Source organism: Chelonoidis abingdonii, chromosome 22 (genome assembly GCF_003597395.2).
Source record: "Chelonoidis abingdonii isolate Lonesome George chromosome 22, CheloAbing_2.0, whole genome shotgun sequence".
Classification (NCBI taxonomy): Eukaryota; Metazoa; Chordata; order Testudines; family Testudinidae; genus Chelonoidis; species Chelonoidis abingdonii.
Window position 1 is genome coordinate 22212318 of NC_133790.1, and position 27671 is coordinate 22239988.

At 43.0% G+C, this 27671-nt stretch overlaps 2 protein-coding genes across 9 annotated transcripts in view; one reads left to right on the forward strand and one right to left on the reverse strand.

Moving 5' to 3' along the window:
• Positions 1 to 7067, reverse strand: part of LOC116827561 (serotransferrin-2-like) — a 42755-nt gene extending 35688 nt beyond the window's left edge. For 5 of the 6 annotated variants that reach the window (XM_075060154.1, XM_075060148.1, XM_075060149.1 and 2 more), the window contains exons 1-2: positions 6890 to 7067; positions 5947 to 6018 (exon numbers count right to left, since the gene is read on the reverse strand). The gene's annotated coding sequence lies outside the window, so the exon portion shown is untranslated. Of the gene's footprint in view, positions 1 to 5421; positions 5506 to 5946; positions 6019 to 6889 lie in introns of those variants that run through there. The other variant, XM_075060152.1, reaches the window with a different exon arrangement.
• A 110-nt stretch (positions 7068 to 7177) lies between these two features.
• Positions 7178 to 27671, forward strand: part of PISD (phosphatidylserine decarboxylase) — a 42567-nt gene continuing 22073 nt past the window's right edge. Inside the window, exons 1-4 of one of the 3 annotated variants that reach the window (XM_075059988.1) lie at positions 7184 to 7240; positions 11756 to 11853; positions 15112 to 15226; positions 22757 to 22928. In XM_075059988.1, coding sequence (XP_074916089.1) covers positions 7191 to 7240; positions 11756 to 11853; positions 15112 to 15226; positions 22757 to 22928 — 435 coding nt within the window. In that variant the 5' untranslated portion in view covers positions 7184 to 7190. Of the gene's footprint in view, positions 7241 to 11755; positions 11854 to 15111; positions 15227 to 22752; positions 22929 to 27671 lie in introns of all 3 variants that reach the window. The other 2 variants (XM_075059989.1, XM_032773736.2) reach the window with 2 other exon arrangements.

The following is a 27671-nucleotide window of genomic DNA, read 5'->3' on the forward strand; positions in this document are numbered from 1 at the left end:
AAGAAAACAACAGGAAGAAGAGGCAGCCTACCGACGAGAAATGGAAAAACAACAAAGAGAAAGTGAAGAGAGGGACAAACAAAGAAAGCATGAACTGGAGTTAACGCTGGCTAGACAAAATGCTCCAGCCAATCCTAACCCTTCGCCAATACTTCTTCCACAGCACAAGAAATTTCCCAACTACAAGGCAGGTGATGACACTTAAATCTTTCTGGGCCTCAGCTTGCCACCTATAAAATACAATTACAATATAACCTTTCTCTCAGCTTTTTGCTGTCTTATCTATACTCTCTGTGGCAGGGATGGTCTCTCGCTATATGTTTGTACAGCACCTAGCATAACGAGGCCCCATCTCAGTTTGAATCTCTAGGTGCTACCACAATACAAATATGTAATAAATCAGTGCAATATTGAGGATATATATTTACATAAGAGATTGATTCAGAGTGACATTAGCTTTCTTGGAACATTGGACCTGTTGAATCTTTTTTAAAGCACTTTCACTTAACCTAGTAGTAATTGGAGTGCTCCCCAGGGGATGGTGCACCTCCATTCTGCTCGCAACATAGGGCTGCACCTACAAAGCATAGTTAAGACTTAAATATATAATAGTAACTGGCATCCATTTTGAAAGGTATGCAGCACATTGCTGTCCACTGCCCAGGTCCACAAAGATACTTCGGCACCTAATCCCAAATTTAAGTGCCTATATCCTAATTTTAGGCCCCACTGTAATCCACAAACCCTCTGTTTGGCTGCGCATAATCCTGTAAGTGACTAAACTCACTCAGCACCTAAGTTTTTGGGATAAAAGTCCCCTAAGCATCTGAATTTCTTCCTCTGGGCGTGTGCACTGCTGTCCCTTGTTAGGCATCTGGATACATACCTCTCACCTAAGCAGTGAGAAACAGGGGCTCTCCTGCCTATTTTGCTGGTGAGGCCTGATCATGTGAGTCACATATCTGGGAAACAGAGTTGGCCATGTCACAGGTGGAGCTAAGACCCATCTTCTTTAAAGGACCAGCCGCCCTGTGACAATTCCCATCATTAAAGACTTCCTATGTAAGGCTTGATCCATTTCCTTGTGAAGGCAGTGAGAGTATTTCCATTGCCATCAATGGGTGTTGAGTTGGGCTTTTAAATAACTTTTCTTCAAAGTAGCGTTATAAGAAAATTCCTTTGCCACTGATACTCAAATCCACCAAATATTTTGACATCAAAGCGTTTCCTCTAATTTCTGGTTAGTAAGTTTACTGGGAAAACAACTGAATGTTCAGATGTTGAGATAGTCATATCGTCCTACTGCCCTTGCATTAGTTTCCTTTTTCAGTTGAATTTTTAAGGCACTAAATATCTAGATTCAGATTGAGCAACCAGGATCCATGCACAGATTTCATTCTTTCCACGCAAAAAGGGAGAAGGGGTTAGCCACTTCTGCAGCACAAACCTTCTTCTTAGGACCCCACAAAGGGCTCTCCATATGTTTAGGATCCATGCAGGGGAAAGGGTGAAAAACAGTGGGTATGGGGGCAGAGAGCAAGTGGTCTAGGTGGGACAGATGCAGACTAGCCAATTCCAGGCCAATGGAGTTTACCTGGAACAGGTAATTCAGCCTTGGTTTTGCAAAGCTTTTTTTGTGGTGTGGAACTACCTTTTAAGGGTGATCACTTGGGCATCCGCTACCTGAGCTTTCAGTTCCATTGCAGTCTTATTTGCAGAGAGCAGAGTGGGCCACTGGGAACAGAGATCCAGAGTGGAAGTATAGCACTTCTGCACAGATGGTCCTCGCCTTCCACAGGTCCCCTGGGATCTGCATGGATCTATGGGAATCCTTCCAGTTTGGAGTCTGGCTCTGCAGGGGGCAAGTACTATATCTCCCTCCACTCCTAATGGAATGATCTGGGAGGACTTCCTTCTTTTCCCCTGCCTACTGGTTTTGCCAGGTTTAACTTTTCTCCTGCACTTGGACTTCAAAGTTAAATACATAATGCAGATTGTTATTTCAGATGTTAAAGAATATCCAGCCCACGTGTTGACTACAGAAGGGCTGAAGGGTATAAGGAAGGCTGAATCTGGCCCAAGGTCTTTAAATTACAGTGTTGATTTAGCAGATTGAAGACCTTTATATTTTTCAAAGGTTTAGCTGAAACACTCTTGTCTCTTTTGACTTCTAATTACCAATAATATTTCATATCTTAAACAGGAGAATCTAGTGAAACCATCAAGTCTTTCTCTGGAAGATCAGCAAATAATACTGTTGAGCTTTCATTAATGCCCTTAGCAAACTAAGTCTGATAATTTTTTTTTTTTAGTGTTGAATAAAGACTATCACTCTATTTTTTTTAATTAGAGAGATATTAAGGACTGAATTGTTCTTTGTCCTTTGGCCTGAAAATTCTGTAGTTAGTTAGTAATTGCCCAGCTTTGTTAAATTGTTAAGCATATTTGGGAATGAGAGAGAAGAGAACTGCTTTCTGAAAAGAAAATGACTGGAAAAGATTTGGATTCTGTAGATATTTTAGAAAGAAAAGGTATTACAAAATAACATTTATAACCTAGCTTGCCTCCTATATATTGGGAAAAGGTGCCTATGTTACTGCAAGCTCTGTGATGCCTTCTTAGTCAGCTTTTTGCAACATTATTTTATGTGAGGGTGATCGGTTTGGCTTGGGGATTTCGCTGGGAGTCATGTGCCTTCATGCCAGTGCCAACATGTAGCTGCCTTCTCACCTCCTGGGCTCCCTACCAGCCTAGCACACTGCCAAGGGTTCTGGAACACCCCCCAAAGCGAGGATCCATAGCATGAAGTATGCGTGGGGGGTAATCACAAATCTGTGTTGACATAGTCCATATTTACTTTTAAGCGGAATGTCTGTGGCATTGTGTGGGGATTGGAGATTTAATGCAAGTGTACATTCTTCTGATGCCCCAGCCCCTCCTAATTTGGTCTGCCCCCTATCCGTGCGTGGATCCACAGCTTTTTGGAGAAGATTCCACAAGATCCAGATGAAGGGGTTATGATGTTGCTAGGGGACTCTCCCTTATTTAGTGTCTTCCCCCTCCACAGGGATCTATGAGATTTTCAACTCTTTAACCAGAGGCGGTGTCCTATATGATTGTCATGTTCAATATGTAAAAATTTAATTTTCTTTCTTTTAGCAATCTGACCTCAGCTTCAGCATTTTTCTCTTTATAAGATGTGGAGCTTGTCACCAGGAACTCAACTCTACTCTGTACTCTCCAAAACTCCTCAAGTCTTTCCTTCTGTCTTCCAGCAAATGCCCCAGTCATTACCTTCCAACCTTCATATCCATCTTTCTATTGCTCTTTTCCCAAGATTTCCCTGGTCCCTCTTTTCCATCAGATATTCCCCACCTCTCTTTCTTCCAGACACATTCCTCCTTCTCAACATTCCTTCTTCTCTCTGTTCACAAACTACTGGATTGGTATTGTCTCATCATCTTTTCAAGTCCTCTGTTTAAACATATGCCCAATAACTTCATGACTACAACACAGCAAATAATTAACAATGAACTATTTATAGAACATATTTAGTATCTTTTTGCTGCATATGGAATATCTATGAGCTTTCCTTGATGTTCTTGTTCTTCAATATTATTCAACAATTATTNTTGTAACTGTTGTTCTTTGAGATGTGTTGCTCATATCCATTCCACACCCTCCTTCCTTCCCCACTGTCAGAGTAGCCGGCAAGAAGGAACTGAAGAGCGGACGGGTCAGCAGGGGTATATATTCGGTGCCATAGCGGCACCACGCCAGGGGGCGCCCAGCTGACCCCCCGGGTGTTGCTAGGGTAAAAATCTTCCGACAAACGTGCACGCGGCGCGCACACACCTAATTGGAATGGATATGAGCAACACATCTCGAAGAACAACAGTTACAACCGTGAGTAACCATCTTTTTTTCACTGGACATCTATGCCTCTGAGGCAGGTAAGAATCATCTCAATCTCACAGATGGGGAAATTGAGGTTGAAACTTGTGTGGCCCAGGAGCCTGAACATCTCTGAGGGCCACTGCCAAAAATCATGTTTTTAAAAAACTGTTTATACCTGCCATATAGTTACAAATAACTCTAATCAAACAGGCTCAGATTTTCAAAGATATTTAGGGTACATCTACATGACAGCTGCTACATAACCTCCGCAGTGGCACTGTACCTGTGCCACCATGATCCTATAGTGTAGATGCTTCCTGCACTGATGGAAAAACCCTTCCATCGAGGTAGTTAATCCATCTCTCTGAGAGGTGATAGCTACGTTGATGGAAAAACTATGACATTCAGGGCATGATTTTTTTTATAGCCTTGAGTGATGTAGCTAGTCAATCTAATTGTTAAGTATGATTAGGCTCCTAACTTACTTTGAAATTAAGAGCCTGTATACCTTTTGAGATTTGGGCAAAAGTGATTTCTTTGTGCCTGCCTGGGCATTCAGGCCAGAGCCATTGCTTTTACTTATTTTCCTGTCTCTTGCTGTTTCATGTTATAGCATGAACGTCCTCCAAATCTAGGTTTCTCTGTATTATATATTCTCCCTTCTCTGAACACTTAGAATGAAGGGCTACCTGTTACCTAGAGGGGATATGATTAGCCCTATTATTTGCACACTAGGCCATCATGCCTACATTTAAAATAGAGTTGGAGCAGAGATGTATATCACTCATTGTCACAGAACTGAGCTGGTGCATAAACTATTGCTAATAGGGATTTCTTCAATTCCCTTTCCTATTCACTAGCAGGGTATGGCACATATACTCCAGTTCCTGTGTTCTGGAGAAAGAAGGTTAAATCCCTAGGGTTTGTTTGGATTTTTTCCTGCAGTAACCCAACCCCACCCATGGACTTTCCCAGCACACTTTCTTCCCTCCCCACTAATTCATTTTCCCAAGTATTCCTTCCCACCCAATACACTCCCTCTTATACTCATTCATTTTCCCAGTACTCCTCCCCTTCCACATTCTTCACTTAGTCCTTTTGCACTTCTACATTGGGACTACACTGCTCCTTTCTCTATTCTTAGATGCTTCCAAGACACATATTGTGATGCATTTGTTGCCTTGTAATCTTTCTCATGGTCATGGTTACAAGACTAGCTCCACCTCTGAACTCTCTCTGGTCTCTGCCCAGTCTCAAATCTCCCATCTTTACCCCTCCCAAGGTAGAATCACATGGTTTTTTACCACTCTGAAAGTAGGGCGCTGGCCTGCAGTGTCCCATGTATTGACTGTACCTACCAAAACAGGTCTGCCTAGGCTCACGTGTGGATCTGCTCTTTAGAAGCTCATACCCAGCAGTGAATACAGGGACCAGGTAGCCCTCCTAACCCAAAGTGTTGTTTGATCTAAACAGTATGAAGAAAATATAACGAGGAAAAAGGATTTTAAAGCAGGAGGTCTACACACATCTATTTTGCTGAGAATTATAACTGCTGGAGGCTGGGTGTCAGTCTCAAAAACCTGTACATTGCGTGGGCAAGTGCATGTCTCTTAATCCTCCTGGATCTTTTGATTCCCATCCTCCTCCACAGGGCCTGAGTCACTCCTGCGGCAACCTGTGTGGCAGGTCCAACAGGTGATAAATTATGATATCAAATTAATTACTTTTGGATTGTATCTCAAGTGTTTGCTGAGAGATGTATCCACCCCCACGCCTTTCCTGGGTACCCTTCCTGACAATCCTGCTATTGCATCAACTACAAACACTAGGTGTTACAATTATCAAGTCAACACATAATATTCATTCATCATTACAGGCAACTCCAAATCCCTCACGCCCACCTCTCTGACATACATCTTGTATTATCTTTATTTCAGCTGCCTCCATGCACGCATGAAGCAAGTTTTCACATACAGGGTTGTTGTTTTGGTTTTGGTTTTTTTTCAAAAGGCCTATGTGATGGCTAACTCTAATCTTAGCATTACTCACCTACTTGAGTCTTTGCTTCCCTTGCCTCATCGGACCAGCTCTCCATGAAGGGATGGGATTTTCCCCCCAGCTCTGTAAGGTGGAGAGAGTTATAGTATAGTTACTGTATGTCCTAAAAATAATAGTGCTAGTAATAGGTGCTGGTGAAAGGGGACCTTTTAAGAAAGATTCAGTATAATAGTCTGTACTTTAGAGAAATAACAGATGGGAGCTACGCATTAGGCCAAATTAGGGTGACCAGATGTCCTGATTTTATAGGGACAGGCTCAATATTTGGGGCTTTTTCTTATATAGGCACCTATTACCTCTCTGTCCCCCATCCCAATTTTTCACATTTGCTATCTAGTCACCCTAATCCAAATTGATTCCTGACATAACTGCTCACTTTAAAGGACTGGATTAACTGGGCCCATCTTGCATGGTACTTTTACAGACAATTTAAAATGTTCTTGCACCTTTATGACACCCTGGGCCTAACTGAGCTGTGGTGCTAATGACTATTGTTCCTAGTAAAGTCATACCTCTGAGACTAGGGCTGCATTTGGCTCCCTAGGTTTAAAGAAGACTGAGATGAAGTATTTTCAGTGCAGATATTAGTTCTGTAATAGTGAAGATGCAGGGAGCTGGGGGGGAAATGCAGCTTCCTTGTGGCTGCTTATGTCAAATGTTCAATTCTGCAGCTCTCTGTTGTTATGTGAAAAAATAGGCACTGGAAATGAAATTATGCTAATTGCTGTTTAAGCTTGGCAAAGGAAAGAATATTAATCACACATGTAGAATAACATTTCATTTCACAGGAGCAAACATCCTTTAGAGCTTAGGCTAAGGTGATATGGCAGATGGGCTTGTGAGTTCTCATCCCAGCTCCACCACTCACTTGCTACATGCTGACAATTACAGCCCCTTTCTGCCCCATTTTTTGTACAATGGGGCTAATACTTACCCAGGTCCCGGAGGAAGGGTGCAGGGTGGTTCTGAGCCCTAATATGAGTTTGCAAACTGGCCTACGACGGTAGGGCACAAATGAGCGAGGTCAGGGAAAGGCAGAATGTTACTGTGCCCTCATGCAAGGACAGTGCTGCCCCTCCTAGGTAGGGACAGCCCCGCCCCCTTGTGGCCTGCCTCGGTTGCGGCTGTGGCTGCGCTCCCATGGGCCGCCGCCAGGGGGTGGTGCGAACACGGCCCCTCCCCTGCCTGCCCCCTGCACCGCGCCGACAGCTGGGCGTGCGGCAGTTCGCTGCAAGATGGCGACGGCCGTGGAGCGGCTGTGCGGGGCTGCGCTGCGGCGGAGCAGGTAGGGGGAGGGGCCCTCCGAGGCGGGCGGCTCTGGGGGGCGGGGGGAGGCAGGCTGGTGGGCACCCGCCTCCCTCGGCAGGGCAGGGCAGGTCACTGCGGGCGCGGAACCGTCCCGGCCGGTCCTCTGGCAGCCGGAGGCGGGTCCTTGCCCTCGCTGTCACCTGGGAGACCCCAGCACGTGCCGCGGTGGGGTGGGGGCACCAGATGTCCCGATTTTATAGGGACAGGCCCGATATTGGGAGCTTTTTCCTTTATAGGGGCTCCTATTACCCCCCACCCCCGTCCTGATTTTTCACACTTGCTGTCTGGTCACCCCACGGTGGGGAGAGTGGAGATGGGCTCTGAACCCGCCCGCCTCCAAAGCTGCTGAGGGCACAGAGGCTGGGCACCCGCCACCACACACACACACACACACGTGTCTCAGCTAGGGTTAGTGAGGGCAGAGGGGCTGGGGCTGGGCACCCCCACACACACACGTGTCTCAGCTAGGGTCAGTGAGGGTAGGGGCTGGGGCTTGGCACACTCCCCTGCATCCTTCAGCTTGGGTCAGTGAGGGCAGAGGGGCTGGGACTTGGCACCCTCGCCCCACATCAGGGTCAGTGAGGGCAGAGGAACTGGGGGTTGGCACTGCTCCCCTACATTCCTCAGTTAGGGTCAGTGAGGGCAGAGGGGATCTGAACTCAGCCTCGCTCCTTCATCTTCTTCCATACAGACAACCCCTCTCAGCTCAGATATATTGGGAGTGAGAGTCTGAACATGTGTGTTCATTGCTACACTTCAGTTATCTAGGACAGTCAGGTACATAGGTTCTACTTACTGAGGGCAAAGTGACAAGACTGATTTACTGACAAAAAAACCTCCCTTAACCTACAGTTAAGTTTGCCCCATTGTGCCTTTCCGGACCAGAAGACAGAGTTCAGCAAAACTCAAACTTGTGAAAATCAAGCAATTCAGAGTTAAGCACAACCCCAACTCTGCTTCCCGGGATCTAGCAGTAGCACTTACATGGACTCCAGCTGCATTCCGTGTATGAATGGTGGCAGGATTATGTGGAGCAGCTTGGCGGAGATCTGATTTATTAAATGAGGCCACTTGGGGGGCTGTACCCCTCAAGGGTGTGTGTGTGATCCAGGGAAAGAGGTGCCTATGCACCTTGAGAGATTCAGCACTGCGCTCCCTTGAGTAGCTTGTGTAATTGGCGGGCTACAGGAATGTTCTTGCCATGGGGTGTTAGCAGTTAGATGGGAGATGACTGGGTTTAATGGCGGACAAGTGAAAGCACAGTGTTGGATAGCATGTGTGTAAGGCACGTGGTATGCTTCTTGTGGAGTAGGCTAGTTTGAGTGTGGAATAGCTATAGGTTGCCTTTGCACTATGCTGAACAGGAGCTGAATGCAAGTATGTGCTATGGCTGTATTGGAGCATTACTCAAAGATGACAGAGTTGCAGCTGTGTGAATAAAAACCTTAACTCTTCATTTCCTGGTTTTCAGAAGGTTGAGTTGTGCTGAATTCTGTGTTCTGGAAAGGTATGGGATACCAAAGGGCAACCGTAACTCTGAGTTAATGAAGCTTTTTGTCAGTGAATATCCTAGTGTGTGTGTTTTCTTTTTTTTTAAAGAGGAAAATGTTGATAGTAGGAGTTAGTGGTCATTAAAGCTGTTACCATGTAGATTTGCCATTGAGATGCTGCTATGGCCTGGTAATGGTGATAATAACAAGCTCTTAACTCGTAATTTTCATCAGCATATTTCAAAGAACTTTGAGGAGGGAAATGTTGTTATCCCCATTTTACAGATGGGGAAATTGAGACACAGACAGAGTAAAGTGACTTGGCTAAGGTAATCCAGCAGGCCAATAGCAGAGCCAGGAATAGAGCCCAGGATTTCTGAGTCCCAGTCCACAGTTCTTTTGACTGGGTCACACGGTTGCTATGTGATTCTTAAATGCCCCCTGCCTCCCCTGTATGTTTTGTTATAGTGGAATGAGGATAAATAGTCATACCATTTACATTTTTTAGTTTTAGATGCTAACAGGGTCAACTTAGTCTATAAAAAGCAAGGTTTTTAGGGGCTGTTTGTTTAGAGCTTTTCCCTACCCCCCCCCCCCCCCCCCCCGGTCACACCGATTGGTTAGGAAAGTGTCTCCTGTGCCTGAATCTGTTGTAAGTGTTTTGGCCATTATTTATAACTGTATTGTTGAGGATTATAGAATATAGCTGTATATGCTTATATCTGTACTTTGGATGTAACCAACACCAAGTGGCCTTTGGGACTAATAAAGGAATGCTAACGTGACAACTAAGTCATAGTAAACCTTAAACTTACAAGGAAAATATTTTCCAACAAAGTGGCTACACTGTGGCCAAATCTAAACTTTAAATGTTGATTGACCTATCTGTGTTGCTCAGGTGTGTGAAAATTTTGCACCCTGAGCACTGCGCTGAGGTTGACCTAAGCCCCAGAGTAGACATGGCTAGATGGATGGAATAGTGGTTGTGTCAACCTAGGTACAACATTTTGGAGAGGTGGATTGACTGCACTGATGGAAAACCACCTTCCATTGATGTAGGAGTCTACACTACTCAACTATCACGGCACAGCTTCAACACAATAGCTATGCCGTTGTAGTGTAGATGTGGTCTATGACACTACAGCATCATAGCTGTGCTGCTGTAGCACCTGTTGTATAGACATGGCCTCAGTTTATGCACAATCAGTGTGGGACAAGAGAGAGCCTTTTCTTGGGTGCCCTTTGGAGAATTTTAATAAAGGAGATGTGTTGTAAGTGTAAAGTCTGTAGATGTGTAGGACTCTGTCCTAAAGTCAAACGGTTATGAGCCCTCCATTGATCAGACTGTGACATGCACATAAGAAAATGACAACTTATGTAATCAAAAGACTCTAGTTGGTGCAATGCCTTGTAGTGTAGTAAGACACTTTTGAGTTCAGTGTGGTGTCAAACTAAAAAACACAGAGATTTTATAGAGAGAGCTGCTGAGACATATCACTCATGGTACCCACATTCACGGGATGAGCAGGTTGTACTAGCCTCTGCAAGAGCTCCATCCTTCTCAGGAGGCTAAGCTCATTAGCACTAGAACACTTGGCTCTCATTTCCAATAACTTGGGCCTGTAGTCCCATCCAGTGGTATCATATGGTGTGACCAAGTTTCAAGAACATGTTTATTCACAGACTTTGAACAGGCATATTTCTCCTGTTCCCCCTCTCAGATATCTCCTCTTCAGATGCATAGTTGTGGAAAAGCTTAAACTGTCAATTTTAAATGTGTAGTTCTTGAGAGAAGCTCCTCATTGTGCTGGCTTGTTAAGCGCTTCACTGTGTGTGTTCAGAGTGGCAGAACCACTTGGCATCATGGTTCAAGAATGCACAAAGTAACAGGTTTCAGGGAAAGAGAGAGAGAATTTAAGCTCTCGGTAGTCCATGGAGTGATCCTAAAAATAAAGGGACAAGATGTTTCACAAGACCCATAATAAACATGGACCCTCTAACCTTTATGTTTGAGTCTGCGTCAAATGAGTTGTCACTGAAAGAAGTTCCATGTGACAGCTGTTTACTGACCTGTTGAAATTAAATGTTTCTGGGGCCAAATGATCACACTACAGAATTTACCAACAGAGTTGGCAAGAGGCCATTTGAATTGAACATGGTGACTGAACTCCTTTCACCATTGTAAACAGTCCCTCCAGATCAAAGTTGATGCATATTGGCAAGTCACCAGAGCCTGTGTACTCTCTCTGGCATGATACAAATAAACTCTTATTAACTTCAGAAGGAGTTATTGGTATCTGATAAGAGAAAGAATTGGGTTCCAGGGCACTCATCCAGCTCCTCTTACCAGCACTAATTTGCTGTTTAAAAAAGGAGAGAGAGACAGAACTTTTCAAACAGGCTGTAGAAAATCTGAGCCGAGGCAGTATGTAAAACAGAAGATGACAACAGAATTAAAAGAAGTGAACTAACTGAACAGAATATTGTAAAATCTTAACTGGAATAAATCTTGCCCCAAACAGCATTGCAAATAAGAACATGGTATGAAGCAAATTGTATTCACAGTCACAAACATGGTGAAAATAGAATAAAATATATATGGGATGAAGCCATTAATAAATTGTACTGGGAAGGATATATCAGAGATCCACACACAATACCTCCCTCAAGGGTGAAACTCTGTAAGAGCGTTAATGTAACTTGAACATGAATTGATATTTTGAAAGAAAAAAAATCAAGATAAAGTGGATTAAACATTTAAATAACCCAAATCTTGTGAGAGAAGTTGACACAATCTCCTAGAGATGGTGGAAAAACTGTTAAGAGTAGGCTAGGAGGTAATGGGTTCAGTAGGAATTTCATTATAATCTTTGAGATCTTTTCTTATTTGTGGGTCTGCTTCTGAATATTCAGCTTATCTAGATGTATTTGTTTAATTATATACACTTACGTGGTAAAATATGTCCATATTTAGACATCTGTCTCTTTTGTGTTGTATATAGTGTGCTGAATGACTGTCGTTTCTCTTGGCACAAGAACCTCTCTCTGAGGAAGACTCTGGTCATCTGGAAACAGCCACCTTTCAGAACCTTTTTCACTGGTATGTGAGGGATCTTTTTCTCCTATATATTTTCAGTTGCAGGGTTGCTAATGCTCTCTCCGAATACAGCAGTTCAAAGCTGAAGTAATAGGTGATTACAAATAGGTAAGTCTTGTTGAGGGTATTATGGCCTAGTGATTAAAGCAAAAGACCAAATTAAGAGACTGCAATCAGTTTCTGAGTGTACCATGAACTTATTGTGTAACCTTGGCAAAAATCACTCAACTCTTAAATGTGCCTCTGTTTTCCTATCTGTAAAATGAGAATATTTACCCATCTCATAGGAGTTTTGATAAGGCTTAATTCTTTGTCAAATTCTTTGAAATCTTTGGATAGAAGGTACTGTAGCAACACAAAGTATTACATTAGCATGTGAAAGGAAGAAATGTTAAATGAAGGAAAATTGGTAATAATAGAATCTCTTTTTCCCTGTTACTTTTAATAGGGATGTAATTGGTATATACATACTTGAAATATTGTGTGTATATTGCTCTTGGAATCAGTGCCTGTTTCCAACGTATTTCATCACATAAAACTAGCAAATCTCCACTTCCTGCTGTAGAAACTGTCCATGCAGAAGATAGATAAAACTGTGATTGAGCTCATATTGGCTAATACTCGGGAAGGAGAATTTTTAACTTAAGCAGCAAGAGTGTTTCAGACAAATAGTCTGGACCTCTATTGTAAGCTTCCCCAATCATGGCAAACAACTTCCTTTCTCTTGCTCCTGATCTGCCATTACGTGTGGAAGGAGTAGATTGAAATGACAGCAATTCTAGTATCCTGGGACCAACACAGCTACAATAGCACTATTCAATAGCTACTCAAGAGAGGTTTCTCCAGAACACTGCTAAACCTCTGCTAAAGCAGGAAGAGCAGAATTGATCTCACTTTCAACCATGCAGGGGGATGTTTCCCCAGAAATTAGAAATACTTTTGTTGAGGTGGAGTTGAGGGTATTTTAGTTACCTGGAAATCTTGACTGCAGCACATAGTTTTTCTTTTGAGTTGTTTTTCACACTCTTTATTCCTTATGATCCTCAAAGCTTTGCATCATAGCTGCCTTCCTTTCAATCTGAGGATGATAGTCATGGTTACAGAGCTAGCTGCACTTCTTACCCCTCTCGGGCCTGTGAGTGCAGCCAACTCAGGTCTTGGTTCACTAGCCCTTACCTCTCTCTGAGTGGAATCTTGTGATTCTCCCAATATTAAACCTGGTTCTAGGGTACAATATTGTGCATCAGCCATGCTTACCCAAGCAGCTCTGACTGGGTTCAGTACCTGCAATTCTTTTCGTTGGGAGCTTGTACCAGTGGTGAATAGTGACCAACCAGACTTCTTAAACCGAAGTATTGTTTTAATGTTAACAGGAGGGACAAAGCATCACATGAGAGAGAGGATTTTAAAACAACAAAAGATCTGCATCCATGTCCATATTAGCTAGATTCTTAGGGAGGCTTATTTTACCCGAGACTTTGAACCTCTGGAAACTGAGTTCACATTAGCTTTTCCTCTGTCCTTTGAGAGGGTTGCCTCTTTAAATCCAGACAAACTTCTTTGTTGTGTCTGCTCACAGACTTTGACCAGCTGCCCCAAAACCAGGTTGGTGAGCTTTGGAAGGTGTCAAGCTAAAGCATCAAAGTGAACAGCTCTTGCATTGTCTCTTAAATGTTTGCTGGGAAGCGCATCTCAGGATCTGCACTCTCCCTAGCAATACTGTTATTAACTTACAACCATACAGTAGACATCACAATAATCAGGACAACACATAATATTCATAACTTATCGCAGGCAATTTCAAAATCATCTCAAGTATCAATTGCGCTTCCTCTGGAACTCACTGATGTTATTTTTTAATCTTCCAGAGATGATACTGTTGTTAAGGCAAGGCCCTCCCTCTCTTTCCCAGGAGCTGTGTGGCTCACTGCAGTTTTTTCATCTTGGTGAGTGGGAGACTGGGTCTCAAACATACATCTGCATAGCAGGATGGAGCGCTAAGCACCAAGCCGTAGGAACCAGGTGTTCCAGATTTACCTCTTTTTCTAGTTGGTTTGATTGAAGTACAAGGAAATTAAGATATGCAAATCAAACAACAAGCTAGTGTCCAAATCATTCTTATTACACAGTACCTTCCTAGCTCCTAAGCCTTTGCTCTAGAACACATTTCCTTTTAAATTACTAATACTGGGCCATTAAGTGTACTCTAGGGAATTTTTAAAGAGCTGGTATTGGCAATGTCCTATTTCCGCAAATACTGAAGCTCAAAACTGCTAGTCTTTTGATACCTGTTTTAGAACCAGTCAAAGTAATTGAGTCAGCATTTTGTAAGAGACTTGGAATGAGGTTGGGTCATTAATGAGTAAGTCTCATCTTTCTATAGACTGGTTTCGTTATTTGTTCTGACCTCCTTTGATAGCTAATTACTTGTGAGTACCTGTGGCAAAAAGGCTGTGGCCCAAGAACCAAGCCAGGTCTGTCTATCTTGCAGGTCTTGCTGGACAGAAATTGTGAAGGTGAAGGCGTTTGTATGGATGCATACTGAGCTCTGTGTAATAGCATAATCATAGATAATAAATCTGACGATAAACCACACCATTTTAAGTAATATGAAATCTTCTGAGATGATAGTTTTGAGTTTTACGCTGTGAAGTGAATGATTTAGTATGAGGACATCAGGCTTAAAATATCCTGAATAATAAGAAGAAAAGCAACAGAGTTTAACAGATAGATTAGCAGGCTGAAACCTCTTTGACTTTTATTTATTGTTTTGTGTTTTTAAAATACTTCCCTCAAAACAGGACATAAATTGTGACCTTGAAGTCAAATTTCAGCCATGTGATAGCTGTGTAACAAGTGGAAGGATTAAATACAATTTAAGGTTGAATAGAACTCCAAGTTATTTGTAGCCTTGATGACTCTGAACTTGGGAATCAGGGCAGGGCTAAGGGAGGGACTGTCGCCTTTCCAGCGTAGAGTTGAAATCCAGCATAATTTTCCATGTAGCTGGAGCAAGGCTTAAAATGCAGTAGCATGTACAAAATGTTTGCCCTCATAGTTATGCTGCCCGTCTGGGATGGCCCTCTTACTTTAAGGGCAAATTTTACAGTTTGTTTTCATATAACTATTTATTTAGGAAGTTTGATAAATCCTTGCCATATAAATATCAGAAACTAAATGATCATTACAATTGTGAGCTTTTTTATTGTGTTTAAAGAAACATTATGCAGTAATATAATAATAAAATCTCTCATTAATAAGGTGTCACCATATTACAGAGTGAGCCTCTTAGCACCATCCAAGATGTGTTGTTTCTGGTGATTTTATTAAATTCAGTGAGACTACTGACTCTACTCCTATTTATCAAACCAGGCAAGTATCAAACATTAATATTTAAAAATATTGGACAGGTGTGCTGTTTTTTTCTGCAGGCAAATATACGTGAGAAAAACATAAGAACGGCCATACTGGATTAGAGCAATAGTCCATCTAGCACAAGGCCTGCGAGCCAGTGGCAGCTCCCATCGATCCTAAGTGCGGCTCTCTAAGTTCCCTTTAAGCTGCGCAGCTGCACAGCAGGCTATAAATAGCCACGCAGCAGCAACCTGGGGAGGGGAGCAAGTTGGGCCTTGAAGTGCTGCTGTGGGCCTCTCTTCCAGCCCTGGAGCTCCTGTGCTGCCTGCTGGCAGTGGGGAGAGAGGCTCCTTCTCCAGAGCTAGCTGCTGCCAGCAGGGAGAGGGCTGGGGGTTGTTCTCAGCCTGCCTGCACCCCAAACTCCTCATCCTCAGCCCCACGTCAGAGCCCTCACCCCCATACCTCACTCTCTGCCCTACCCTGGGCCACCTCTCACATTCGAAACCCCTCAGCCCCACCCCATGTGGCTCTCACATTGAATTTTTTTGCCAAAGTGGCCCACACTTCAAAAATAATGACAAACACTGATCTAGCCCATTGTCCTGTCTTCTGACAAAGACCAGTGCCAAATGCTTCTGAGGGAATGAACAGAACAGGGCAATTTATTAAGTGATTCATCCCCTGTTGTCCAGTCCCAACATCTGGCAGTCAGAGGCTTAGGGACAACCGGAGCGTGAGGTTGTGTCTCTGACTATCTTGCCTAATAGCCATTGATGGACCCATCCTCTGTGAATTTATCTCATTCTTTTTTTAACCTAGTTATAGTTTTGGCCTTCACGGCATCCTCTGGCAATGAATTCCACAGGCAGAGTGTGTGTTATGTGAAGAAGTACTTTTGTTTGTTTGTTTGTCCAAGGATTGAATAAATAGCAACCACATATCTATATGTCTATTTGTCTTTTGTCTACTTTGTTGAGTATGTAATTGCTGCGTTAATTTCCCCATAACTACCCATTTTTTGAACCATTCCTCTAGTTTTGGACGCTTTTTGTTTTTTCCAGTGAGAGGTTATCAGTAGTCTAGCAGTTACTAGCAGATGGAAGATTAATTCTTTTGAGTGTGACCAGGTCTACAAGGAAGCCCCAGGATCATTTGGTAATAAGTATTCAACAATTTATGATTAGTAATCCAATATTACATTCCATTGCCCTCTAACAATTGGACTTGTCCTTAGTAATCCAATATTACATTCCATTGCCCTCTAACAATTGGACTTGTCCTTAGTAATCCAATATTACAGTCCATTGCCCTCTAACAATTGGACTTGTCCTCCGTATATACATAAAATCTTTCTACCACAATTTCTCCAACATTTATCCTTGTTTAGTCTACACATATATTTTTAACCTGACTGGTACCTCAAGTACCTCTGAAACAGTATCTTAAAGAAATTTTGTTTTAGTGTGCTACAGACTGAGATTGCAGGTCCTCTTTTCCAGTTCAAACCCCTTTCCTCTAGGATAGTTTGTCTATCCAGGTCCTTTTCCCAGCGTGTCATATATGGACTTTTTTCATTAGGAAAGCTGTCTGCAAAGATTGATATAAATTAGATTTTTGAGGAGGGCTTCCTAATCATCCAGAAGCCATTGCTTCTATTAAAATTGGCTTTCTGTATAAAACAAATTTTCTAGACGAGAAACATAATACCTAATTTGAAGGTACTGGTACCATGGGAGAGTGGACCAGTTAAAGTTAATTTTGATTTCTAAATAAATTTAAAAAATTCTTTGGTGAACAGCTGGTCAACCATGTACGTATTTGATGTCTCTCCCAGTTTTTAAAATTCTCTGGTTCATGGGGTGAGTTAAAATATGGATTATTTGCAGTGGGTGTCACTGCCAAGGGAAAAGAATTTATTTTATCTCTAGTTCTGTCCCAAACCCATAGGATAGCCTTTGCTAAATGATGTGTATACATTTCTGAATGGGGTGATTCTTTTAAATTAATCCATAGTAATCTATTAATATTTACACAGCTACAATTTTCTTGTTCAGTAAAATCCCAGTGTTTGGTGGAATTCGAGCACCCCCAATCCACTATTGCTCCGTACAGTTCACTTTTGTTCTGGATGGGTGGTGGTGGAGGAAGAGGAGGAGGTGTTGCAGCAGGGTCTTTTGTCCTGCCCTGTGTCCAGAGAAGGAAAATTCCACTTCTCCTTGTTTGCTGACCCCGATTAAGAGGTTAGAAGGAGTCTGAAACAACCTGTGAGTTTGATCTTGTCTGTACAGAGTTGTAACATTAATCTGAAGACCTGAACTTATTCAGATCCTGTTTCCTCTTGTTTAAATCTGCCTAGACACAAGCTTTCCTTAGCTCCTTGCTCAGCTTACCGCTGAACTCCCATCACTCTTAATATCTTTAAGGAATGGGATGTTCAATTGAAGTCACTGGGCAGTATCAGCTGCAGTGAACATGGCACTGTTGCCAAAATAAGTAACTAATTTCTGCAATCTTGTCACATTGGAGTTTGAAACCCTATTTTGTCCTTTACGAGGAGATGGAAGTTCATCCAGAAAAAATAACTTGACTTAGACACAGCATGTTACACTGCCATTTCAAAGATCAAAGGTTAGATCCCACATTTCCTGAATTAGAAATACTGTGGCAGTTGTGCTGGGGAGTGTGGAGAAGATAAAACTTCCAGTCACTCATGAGCAAGTTGAATTCAAGGTACTAAATTTTTATCCATGAAGCTCTAAATGGTTTGGGATCTGGTCACCTGAGAGAATTTCCTCCTCATGCCATACTATCACAACTGAAATCAGTAGAGACTCTTGATCTGGAGTCTCCTGGATATAAATAGGAGGGAGCTCTTCTCTGAGAGATGCTTTGATTTTGGAACTCGCTACCCTTCTATTTCACCAGAGCCTAGATTTGTTAACTTCTGGGCACACTGCAAAGCCTTTTCCCCCGCCCCCTCTTTGGTTTTAGGGGAGGTGGGGAGCTGTGTGTTAGAGGACTTTGATTGATATCTTTTTGTCTATTGGACGTTGTTCATATTTATTTATTAAGGCAGGTTCCCTGAGCATAGGATGGGTGGCTATAGATATTTTTATAAATTCTAAGAGAGAAATAAATGAGACTTCCCCTCAAACATCTAACAATTCTAAATTTTCCCCATCCTTTACTGAATATCCTCCTCTTGATGTAAACTTTTTTCCTGGAGCTTCAGAACCTTTTTGCCACATTCTTTATTTTTTCCCAGAGCCGGGAGCAATGGAGTGCCCGGGAGCTTGGGAGCCATAGCTCCCGGCCACCGCAGGCAGCGGCAGGGCCCTGCAGCTTCCAGCCTCTGCAGGCTGAAATCATGGAGGTCTTTGGAAGTCACAGATACTGTGACATTCATGACAAAGTCATAGCCTTAATTATATATAAAGACAGATTTTAAGGTATATTGATCAGAGTACACTTTTTTAAGTTTATGTGCATAAAAATGAAATTAAATAAAGTAAACAAGACTTCAGTGAGGCAAAAACTTGATAGATGGGTCCTTTTATCACGTTTCCTTTTTTAGTATAAGCACTGAAGGTTAGTAGAGCATCCAGACACTAAAAATGATGCATACTAGGCTCGTTGTTTTTTGTTGATGATTAAAACTTTCACAGATTTTGATAAACCATCTTACCATTGTGTTGCCGCATTACTAGAAAGGGATTTGGTCCTTTTTAGATGCCTCACGATTCAGTATTCTTGTTTCTTAAATAATGTGCTAGTTTGTAAGGGATTCCTAACCTCAGGGTTCAGTGCTGCTTGTTGACTTCAGTGGGATCAGGAGCAGGCCCTTCGTGTTTGATTCTGGTTCATCCACTCTTCAGAGGAATGCTATGGACATGATACCCAGTTCTTTGGCAAATTGATTCTGGGACCTTGTTCCTTGGCCAGTGCTTCCTAGCTCCCCACTGAGTCTAGTTCATCCACACCCAGACAGATTTTTTCCTTTGGTAGTTCTTTCCAAAACCAAGTGATTCTTATTCATTAGTGCTGCCTCTTGGATTTGGTACATTAATGATGTGGTATCACATTGGCTGTAGTATGAATATCAGAATTGTCAACACATTTTAAAATACCCAATTAGCCTATTACGCCTGGGTTTTTCAACATTTTTGTTATAAAGATTTTGGGAGGAGAACACTTTTTGCTGTCACTTTCCCTCATTTGTTTTGTGCTGATATTGTAATGTACTGGTATTAGCATTCGCTATTATTGCTCTCTCATTGTTGCTCAGTAACAATGCAGCATAGAAGTATCCTCCTTGCCAGAAAATGGAAACATTGCAATGTGTAAGGCTTGTTTCTTGTGCAAGAGGAGCTTGCCAATTAACAATTATTATTAGCAACATTAGTGGTTCTCAGTGTTTTCCGTACCATGACCCAATGCTACAACCGAAAAAAGTTTCAGGGACACCCCTCCTCCCCTGCCTGCATCTAACCATAGGGTTTCAGGATCCCCCTTGCCATCTAGCCATGAAAGCTATGCTGGTTGGGACCTCTGTGGTGAGAACCACAAAGTTATATTATACTGTAATTCTATATAATGCCTTGATTCTGTCTCCGGCAACTGATTATTTACTGTAAAACTTCTAATATTTAACCATGGTGAGGTAGCACGTCTTTGAGGGACCCCATATATAAAGATAGAAAATAAATCTAAAATACTGTGATGTGGAGCTGTTTGTTCCTTGCCCAAGATTGGGCAGTGTACCTTGTTAATGAGAGTCTCAGTGATCCAGCCGAGACTGGTGATTGAGCCTCATGTATGAGGCTATGCTTTCTTACTTTGGAGTAATTGATCTTGACGACTAGTGGTGCTGATTTCCTCAAGGCAGGCTTCTTTAGTCCCAGGTCCCATTACACAAGTGTATATCAGACCATGTGCCCAGCTGACAAGGGAGAATAAAGGTACAGACTATTTGAAGAAGGGAAGGCAAATGTAGAAAAAAAATAGTTGTAAACTATAAAAGAAACCCAGGGGGCTATATAAATGGAATCTATGAAAAATAGATGATGTGAAGAGCAGACAAATTGCAGGAAAGGTAGAGTAGAGGAAATGAATACAAAGCCAAAGATGGAGATAGGGAATCAGAAAAGCAAATGAAGCATAGGCGAACTGTGTTGCAGGGGGACAGCAGGAGGAGTAATTACTCCTGGGTGAATTCTGTGCCACTGCGCATGCACAGAATTCATGTTCCCCGCAGATTTCTTTGCTTTTCCGCAGAAAAAATGACTTTCTGATGGGGAAGCAAAGGGAAGCCACAAGAGTAGTCATATGACCCTCCCCAGCAGTATGTTTCAGGTGCCCAGGGCAGCCGGCAAAGAGGTAAATCGCAGTGGGAAAGGGGCGGGACTGAGGAAGACCCAGCTGGTGGCTCCTACCCTCTGCCAGGCTCAGTTGTTAGTCCTGGCTGGGCTGGAAAGGACAGGACTTCCTCTACCTCTGCACGGCATTTGGGGCCATGTCCAACCTACCCCCATATTTGTCCCCCAGTTGTAGCTCTGCAAACTCACCACCACCACCCTTCTTGCACCTGTCTCCCCTCAGCTGCAAAGGTGGGGGGATCACTGTACAGGGAGCTGCTCCCCCATCCACCCAACCCCTATGCATCCAGACCCCGTCATACACAGCCTATCCTGCAAGCCTCACCCCCCCACACACCCAGAACCCTCCATGACAAGCCCCGCTCCCTTGCACCTGGACTACCCCGACCAACCACGTAGATCCCCACCCCACTGAGCCCCACTCGCCCAGCATCTGGAATCCCCCCACTGAGCCCTCCTTACCCAGACCCCTCTGCCGAGCTCTATCCCCAGATACACCCAGACCCCTCCCCCCCGCTGAGCCCCAACCACCTTCACCTGGACCCCACTGCACAGTTCCATTACCATTGCACCCAGAATCCCCCAAGAAGTCCCTGTGAATCCAATCCCCCCGCACCCAGGTCCCCCACTGAGCCACGTGCACCTAGATTGCCCCACACAGAGCCCTGTTAACCCACACTTGGATTCCCCCACACTAAGCCCCACCACACTTTGATCTTACATTGCTGAGCCTGCCTGCCCACACCTGGTGCACCTGGCACGGAGGGGCAGGCCCCTGGGGTGTTTCTGGGGCAGGCCCAGTCCTTGTGCTATATCAGGGTTGGGTGCAGCCTCACTGCTGAGTCCGTGTCCGGGGGGAAGGAGAGGGAGGTGCTGCACAGTGATCTCCCACCTTTGTGCAGCTAGTGGCCTGTGCTCCTCAGTGCCATGCTGGAGTCTCCACATTTATTTGACAAATAAAATTTGCAGACTTCTAAAATATTGGGTGCAGAATTTTTAAATTTTTGGCACAGACTGCCCTTGGGAGTAATTACAGTAATGGATATATCAAATGGAGGGAGAAATAGAGGCAGAAAGATGGGAGAGAGCATTTAAATGTGGAGTAACATAAGAGCACATTTAAAAAACAGAAAAAACAAAAATTCTCCATAGCCATTGCAGTTTGTTAAACGCTTCCATCCTGCACACACTGGGAGCAGCACATTGAGCAACTATGTTCCTTATTAGTGGCGAGTATCCCTGTCTGTCACAAGGGAGATTGGGGTTCGATTCATCAATGGGGAGGCTGCCCTTGGAGATCAGACTAGGGTCCCTTTTATTCTAAAGTCTATGAAATTACAGCCTTACTTAAATGTGTTTGATGCTACTTACAAGGTGCCAGTGCAGCTTCCCTGAGCAGTGTTGACAGGATTGTATCGCTGAGAACTGTGCTAACCAAATGGTATTCTAGATCTCCACTTCCTAGTGGGAGGGGTATAATACAGTTTGATACCATCCCTGTCTGCTTTGAAGAGGGAAATTGTGTAAGCAGTAACCATATTTAAATATTTTTGTAGTTAGAACAGTTAAGCTTCTGGTGTAGAAAGAGCCTTCATCTTTACATTTCTGCCAGAATTCAAGTGTACTTCTCATCTAAGATGTTTGCTGGAAATGGGGTCAGGTGACATTTACCACTCCAGTGGATATTTTAAAATCCAGGGAGGAATTCTGGATATGATCTTTTGGTTTTGGTCAGTATCATGCCAGCATCAGCCTTCAGCTAACTTCTCGTGATTTGTCTGTTTAAAGTTTGTACTGGGTTTGTACTGGAAATATTGTCAGCTCCTTTCCTCATGCATCAATAATGGGTGCTGTTTTCATCAGGCCCCAGACAAACAATCTGAGAAAACAAGATTTTCATGATTTCCAGAGTGTCTACTGATACGGAGGTTGGGGATCAGTGATACTTTTAAATCACAAGTCATGCTTTCAGGATGTGGCTGCTGTCAGCAGTGACCCATCTTTATGTATGTGCATCCTCAGTAAAAGGACCTTGTATGCATCTTGTGTGTCAGTGGGACATGACTGTATGCATCTATAACATTCTCAGTATCTGATCTGACCTTCCTCCCTTATAACTTCGTCTTTACTCTGTAGCTGTCCTGTTTCCTAAAGATCTGCCTCTTCTTGTTAGACAGGAGAAAGCTTCACGCTGCACCGATAGTGCGAACATTCCGACTGCGCCCCTTTCACTTCCTGGTGGCCACAGGTGGAGGATATGCAGGATACAGACAATATGAAAAATATAAGGAGGAACAGCTGGAGAAAATGGGCATTGAGATACCAATCAAGCTTGCAAGTGAATGGGAGGTAAGATATTGGTGGTGGGTTTGTACCACATGCCACATTTTGCTACATACTTTTCTGCTTCCTTTCAACAAGGGGAAAAATTGGATTGTGTTCTGTTACCAGAACCAACAGAAGACATAAAGCGTTTTTCCTCACCTCTCAGTCCTGCTTGCTAAAGCCAATGTAATGACATATTAAGAACTGTAGGTGTCTCTCTCTTCTTAGAACAGCCAACATATTTCTTCTAACAATTGTAACAGATGCAGGTTGGACAGTTTTAGGCTACATCTACACTACAGGATAATTCCCAATTACATTAAACCGGTTTTATAAAACAGATGATATAAATTCGATTTCACGCGGCCACACTAGGCACAGTAATTCGGTGGTGTGCGTCCATGGTCCGAGGCTAGCGTCGATTTCTGGAGCGTTGCATTGTGGGTAGCTATTCCATAGCTATCCCATAGTTCCTCAGTCTCCTGGCCTGGAATTTGGGTTGATATCATTGTCGCAGGTGTGTTTTGGGTATATGTCTGTCAGTCATTCTTTCCTCCGGAAAAGCAACAGCAGACAATCTTCGGCCCATTTCCTGGATTGCCCTGGCAGACGCCATAGCACGGCAACCATGGAGCCACGTTTAGGCTTTTAATTTTATAGTCACATAGTGTATGGTGCCGCGGACAGAAGGCATACTCAGCGCTAACAGCAGCATCTCATTGCTTTTGCATATTAGAGAGATGGTCCCAGTTGTTCTGTACGTCTCACTGCGGGAGTAAACGGCAATGAGATGAGGTTACTCTCCCCCTCGTGTATGTCTACGCTATCATGAGTGTCTTAGCTGAGATGGCCGGGGGCGAAAGCAAAACTGTGGAATGACTCCTGGAGGTCAATCCTCCTTATCGTTTTAAAAAATAGAGTCAGTCTCTAGAATATGGGGCAAGTGTCTAGGGAACCAGTGTATCAGAGAGCACAGCTGCTCTGTGTCAGTAATTCACAGGGGGTGCCCCTGAACACCCACCGTTGCTTTCCCTCCTCCCCGAACCTTCCTGGGCACGTGCAACGTGTCATTCCCATTCTGTGTCATGAGTTATAAAGAATGCAGGAATAAGAAACACTTAAGTTTAGTAACATAAACTGAAGGGGGGAGGCAGCCTCCCGTGCTATGACAGTCCAGGCAGAACATTAATCGGTGCAGGGGAGAGGAGCGCATCGCTGCTGCTTGATAGTCGGCAGTCAACCGATTCACAGGCAATACGAATCTTTTCTTAACAGAAAGGGAGGGGGCTGATGACAAGCTCAGCTCCAGTTGCATGATGAAGACGGTACCAGCGTTTGTACATCTACTGGGATATTCCTAATTCTTTACTCAGGCACCCCTGGAGCCTCGACTGAGGCAGAGCCAGGAGCACTCACCGGGCTGATGTGAAATGGATATCAGCATAATTGCCAACCGTCTGCCACGGGCGAGAGAAGAGCCGATCTGCCTTCAACTGTGCAGCATCGCATTAACAGCACAATTCAGTAGGCATAGGGTGATTGAAAGAAGTCAAGAAACTTTATTCCCTTTTATTTCATGTGCGGGGGGGGGGAGAATAAATTGACGAGCTATTCTCTGAACAACGCCCGGACATGTGTTTGACTGCTACAGTCATTTGGAGCTCAGCCGATGCAAATACTTTTCGGAGAGCTGCTGTGGACTGTGGGATAGTGAGTCACCCCCCTCCCTCCGCTCATGACGTTCCTTTGGAGGTCTCTGGCTCTTTGTTACGCTGTCAGAGCAATGTGTAGCCTGGAGATTTTTTTTTTTTCAAACGATTTGGCATCGTCTTCTGTACGGAGCTCTGATAGAACAGATTTTGTCTGCCCATACAGCGATCAGATGCCATATATCCCTCTATGGTCCTCGGACTCATTTTTTGGATTTGGACTGCATGGCCACCTGCGTGTGATCAAGTCCATGCTGGGCAACCGGAAATTAATTAAAAGTTCGTGGGGCTTTCCTGTTACTCCGCCACTTGCGTCCGAGTCGCTTGTGTCCAGAGCGATCAGGTGCCTGTTGGGATATCTCCCGGAGGCATAATTCGATTTCGTCCACAGGGCTAAAGTATGGAGTAAAATTATGCTTTTAGCCGTTATCTCTTGTTGTGTAGGAGGACAAGAAATCGATTTACAAGAGCCCTTAAAGCGATTAAAGAGCACATAAGTGTGGACGGGTACAGCATAAATGATTTGACACTGTTAAGAATCGATTTAACGGGTAAGGGGAGCAGGCTAAGTTCGTTTCTTTTAACTTGTATTTAGGATAAGGAATTTAAAGAGATTGGCTGGTATAAAAGTAAGGCGTGGGGTTTGCAGCGATTCTAGGAATTTCAGTTCTTAGTGCTCAGTAGAAGAAATGTTCTCATCACCTTGGTACCTTACAATGGCTAGTGAGTTGGGTAACAAATATTGAAGATTATGGACTTTGAGAAATTTCGCTACTATTGAGTATTGATGGAATCTAGCAAAACACAACATAAGCCATCCGCTAGCTAATTTTATTATTAAAGCAGGAAATACAGTCAGTGTATAATCAGGGTAGGCAACCTATTGCATTGTGGCTGAAGCTGGCACACAAGCTGATGTTTTAGTGCACACACTGCTGCGGTCTTGGCCACCAAGTATAGTGAGATTGCATTTTAATTTAATTTTAAATGAAGATTCTTAAACATTTTAAAAACTTTATTTACTTTATATACAACAATAGTTTAGTTATATATTATAGACTTATAGAAAGAGACCTTCTAAAAACGTTAAAATGTATTACTGGCACGCGAAACCTTAAATTAGAGTGAATAAATGAAAACTTGGCACACCACTTCTGAAAGGTTGCTAACCCCTGGTATATATGTTACGTAGTGGCCTTCTGCAGTTACATATAAGAGCACTGAAAAACATTTTGTGATGAGTTTATTATCCTACTGGATAACAAATGTGTCTACAGCATGTGAAGGAGATTGCTCTGTCTAACTCCTAAACAAAGGAGTGGGAATCAGGAATTACTTGTTGTGTTTTCACTTCTGCCACTGAGTTGTAGCATGATCTTTGGCAAGTCACATATTCTCTCTATGCGTTCATTTCTTCCCCTGTGAAAGCGTGGGTAATTCTTGTTTGTCTTAAAAGAAAGTTGAGGCTAAATTAATATGTATGAAAAGCTTTGAGATTCTTGGATAAGGAGTGTACCATGCAAATGTGATTACTATTCAGAATTAGTATGAAGGCAATTCTTATCTAGATCCCTTGTGAATATCTGCTGAGAACTATTTCCTGCAGAAGAATATCATCTTAATCTCTAATGATTCTAGCTCATCCACACCATTAAAGAGAGCTTGTCCCTTCAAAGGTGGTTCCTTCTCTACTCTAGTGATTGTAGATCTTTAATGTTGTCACTTTGTCTTTAAGTTGTTGTGAAGCTGAAGTATGAATATCAGGTGTATGGAGGTGTTCTGTAGTACCCTAAATGACCCATTTTAAAAAAAAAAAATTACACAACCCCGTTAAAGAACAGATGATTACAGAACATTAAATACATTATACAGTTCCACATTGACCAAACAGTTTATAATATATATGTTAGGTTTCTTTTGTTGCAAAACATACAGGCAGCTAGTTACAAACTACTTGATTCACCCCACCCCGTTTTCTGTTTTTGAATAAATTTGGCATTTCTGAAAATGAGGGTCTGATGCCAGTGCAGGACATGCTCCTCTGCCTCAATCTGACCTGTAGCATCCTTCTGTTCCTCTTCCATTTCTGAGTGCTTGGTCAGTTGTGTTTTGGACATATGTATATTAGGGACTAGACTGAAATCCCTAAACTGACGTTTACTTGGGACCCAAATTGGATTTGGTCCGAAGAGTCCAGATGCGAACACTTTGGACTGTAACAGTTTGTGAGGAATCTATCTGTGATCTGTCCTCCATGCTTCCCTTTCCCAGCCTGCTTGAGCTTATTTAGAATAGGTTAGTAAAATATTTTGTGGCTTTACGTACCATAAATGGGACTTGTAAGTTTCTGGGGAGTAATCGTATTTAAAAGGACCCTAAAGTATTTTTCATAGTTAAAAAAAAATTTTTTTCATGGTTCATTGGAAGTGTGAAATTGGAATATTTCCTTACCCGACTGTTTTTATTCCATTGTGTTAATACCCTGGCTTTGTTTTTTTGGGATTGCTGTTAAGTTCTGAGCTGCAAGCATAGATTTAGCTTTAGACAAGACTAGTGCTGAAGGATTTATTTGTGTAGGGGGGAACTGCATAAAGAATTTCAAACGTGTAAGCAGGATTCCAGGTGAGCAGGTACCCACACAGCACACTGACAGGTTTTCCCACTGCCTTTCAGGTACCTTCTTTGTTGGCTTACGCTCCATTGTATGTTTTCATGGAATGGGGAGGGGAAGGCTGGCAAATGGGAAATACTTGGAAAAGAGAGAAACAATTTTCAGACTTGAAAGAGGGTGTTACAAACAATGGAGGGTTTGAACAAAATAATAGCCTTTCACTGGAAACTGGAGCATCTATGTTTGCTAACTTATGGTTTTGCATTATTTCCCTTCTGTGCATTTTTGGCATCCGTGGAAGCAAACTTGGCAAGGGAGAGAAGAAGGTTATCTCCTTGTTTATAAGACCAGGGGATGAGCCTGCAGACAGCTTACAGAGAGAGAAAACATGAATATGAGAGGTTTCAGAGTAGCAGGTATGTTAGTCTGTATCCACAAAAAGAACAG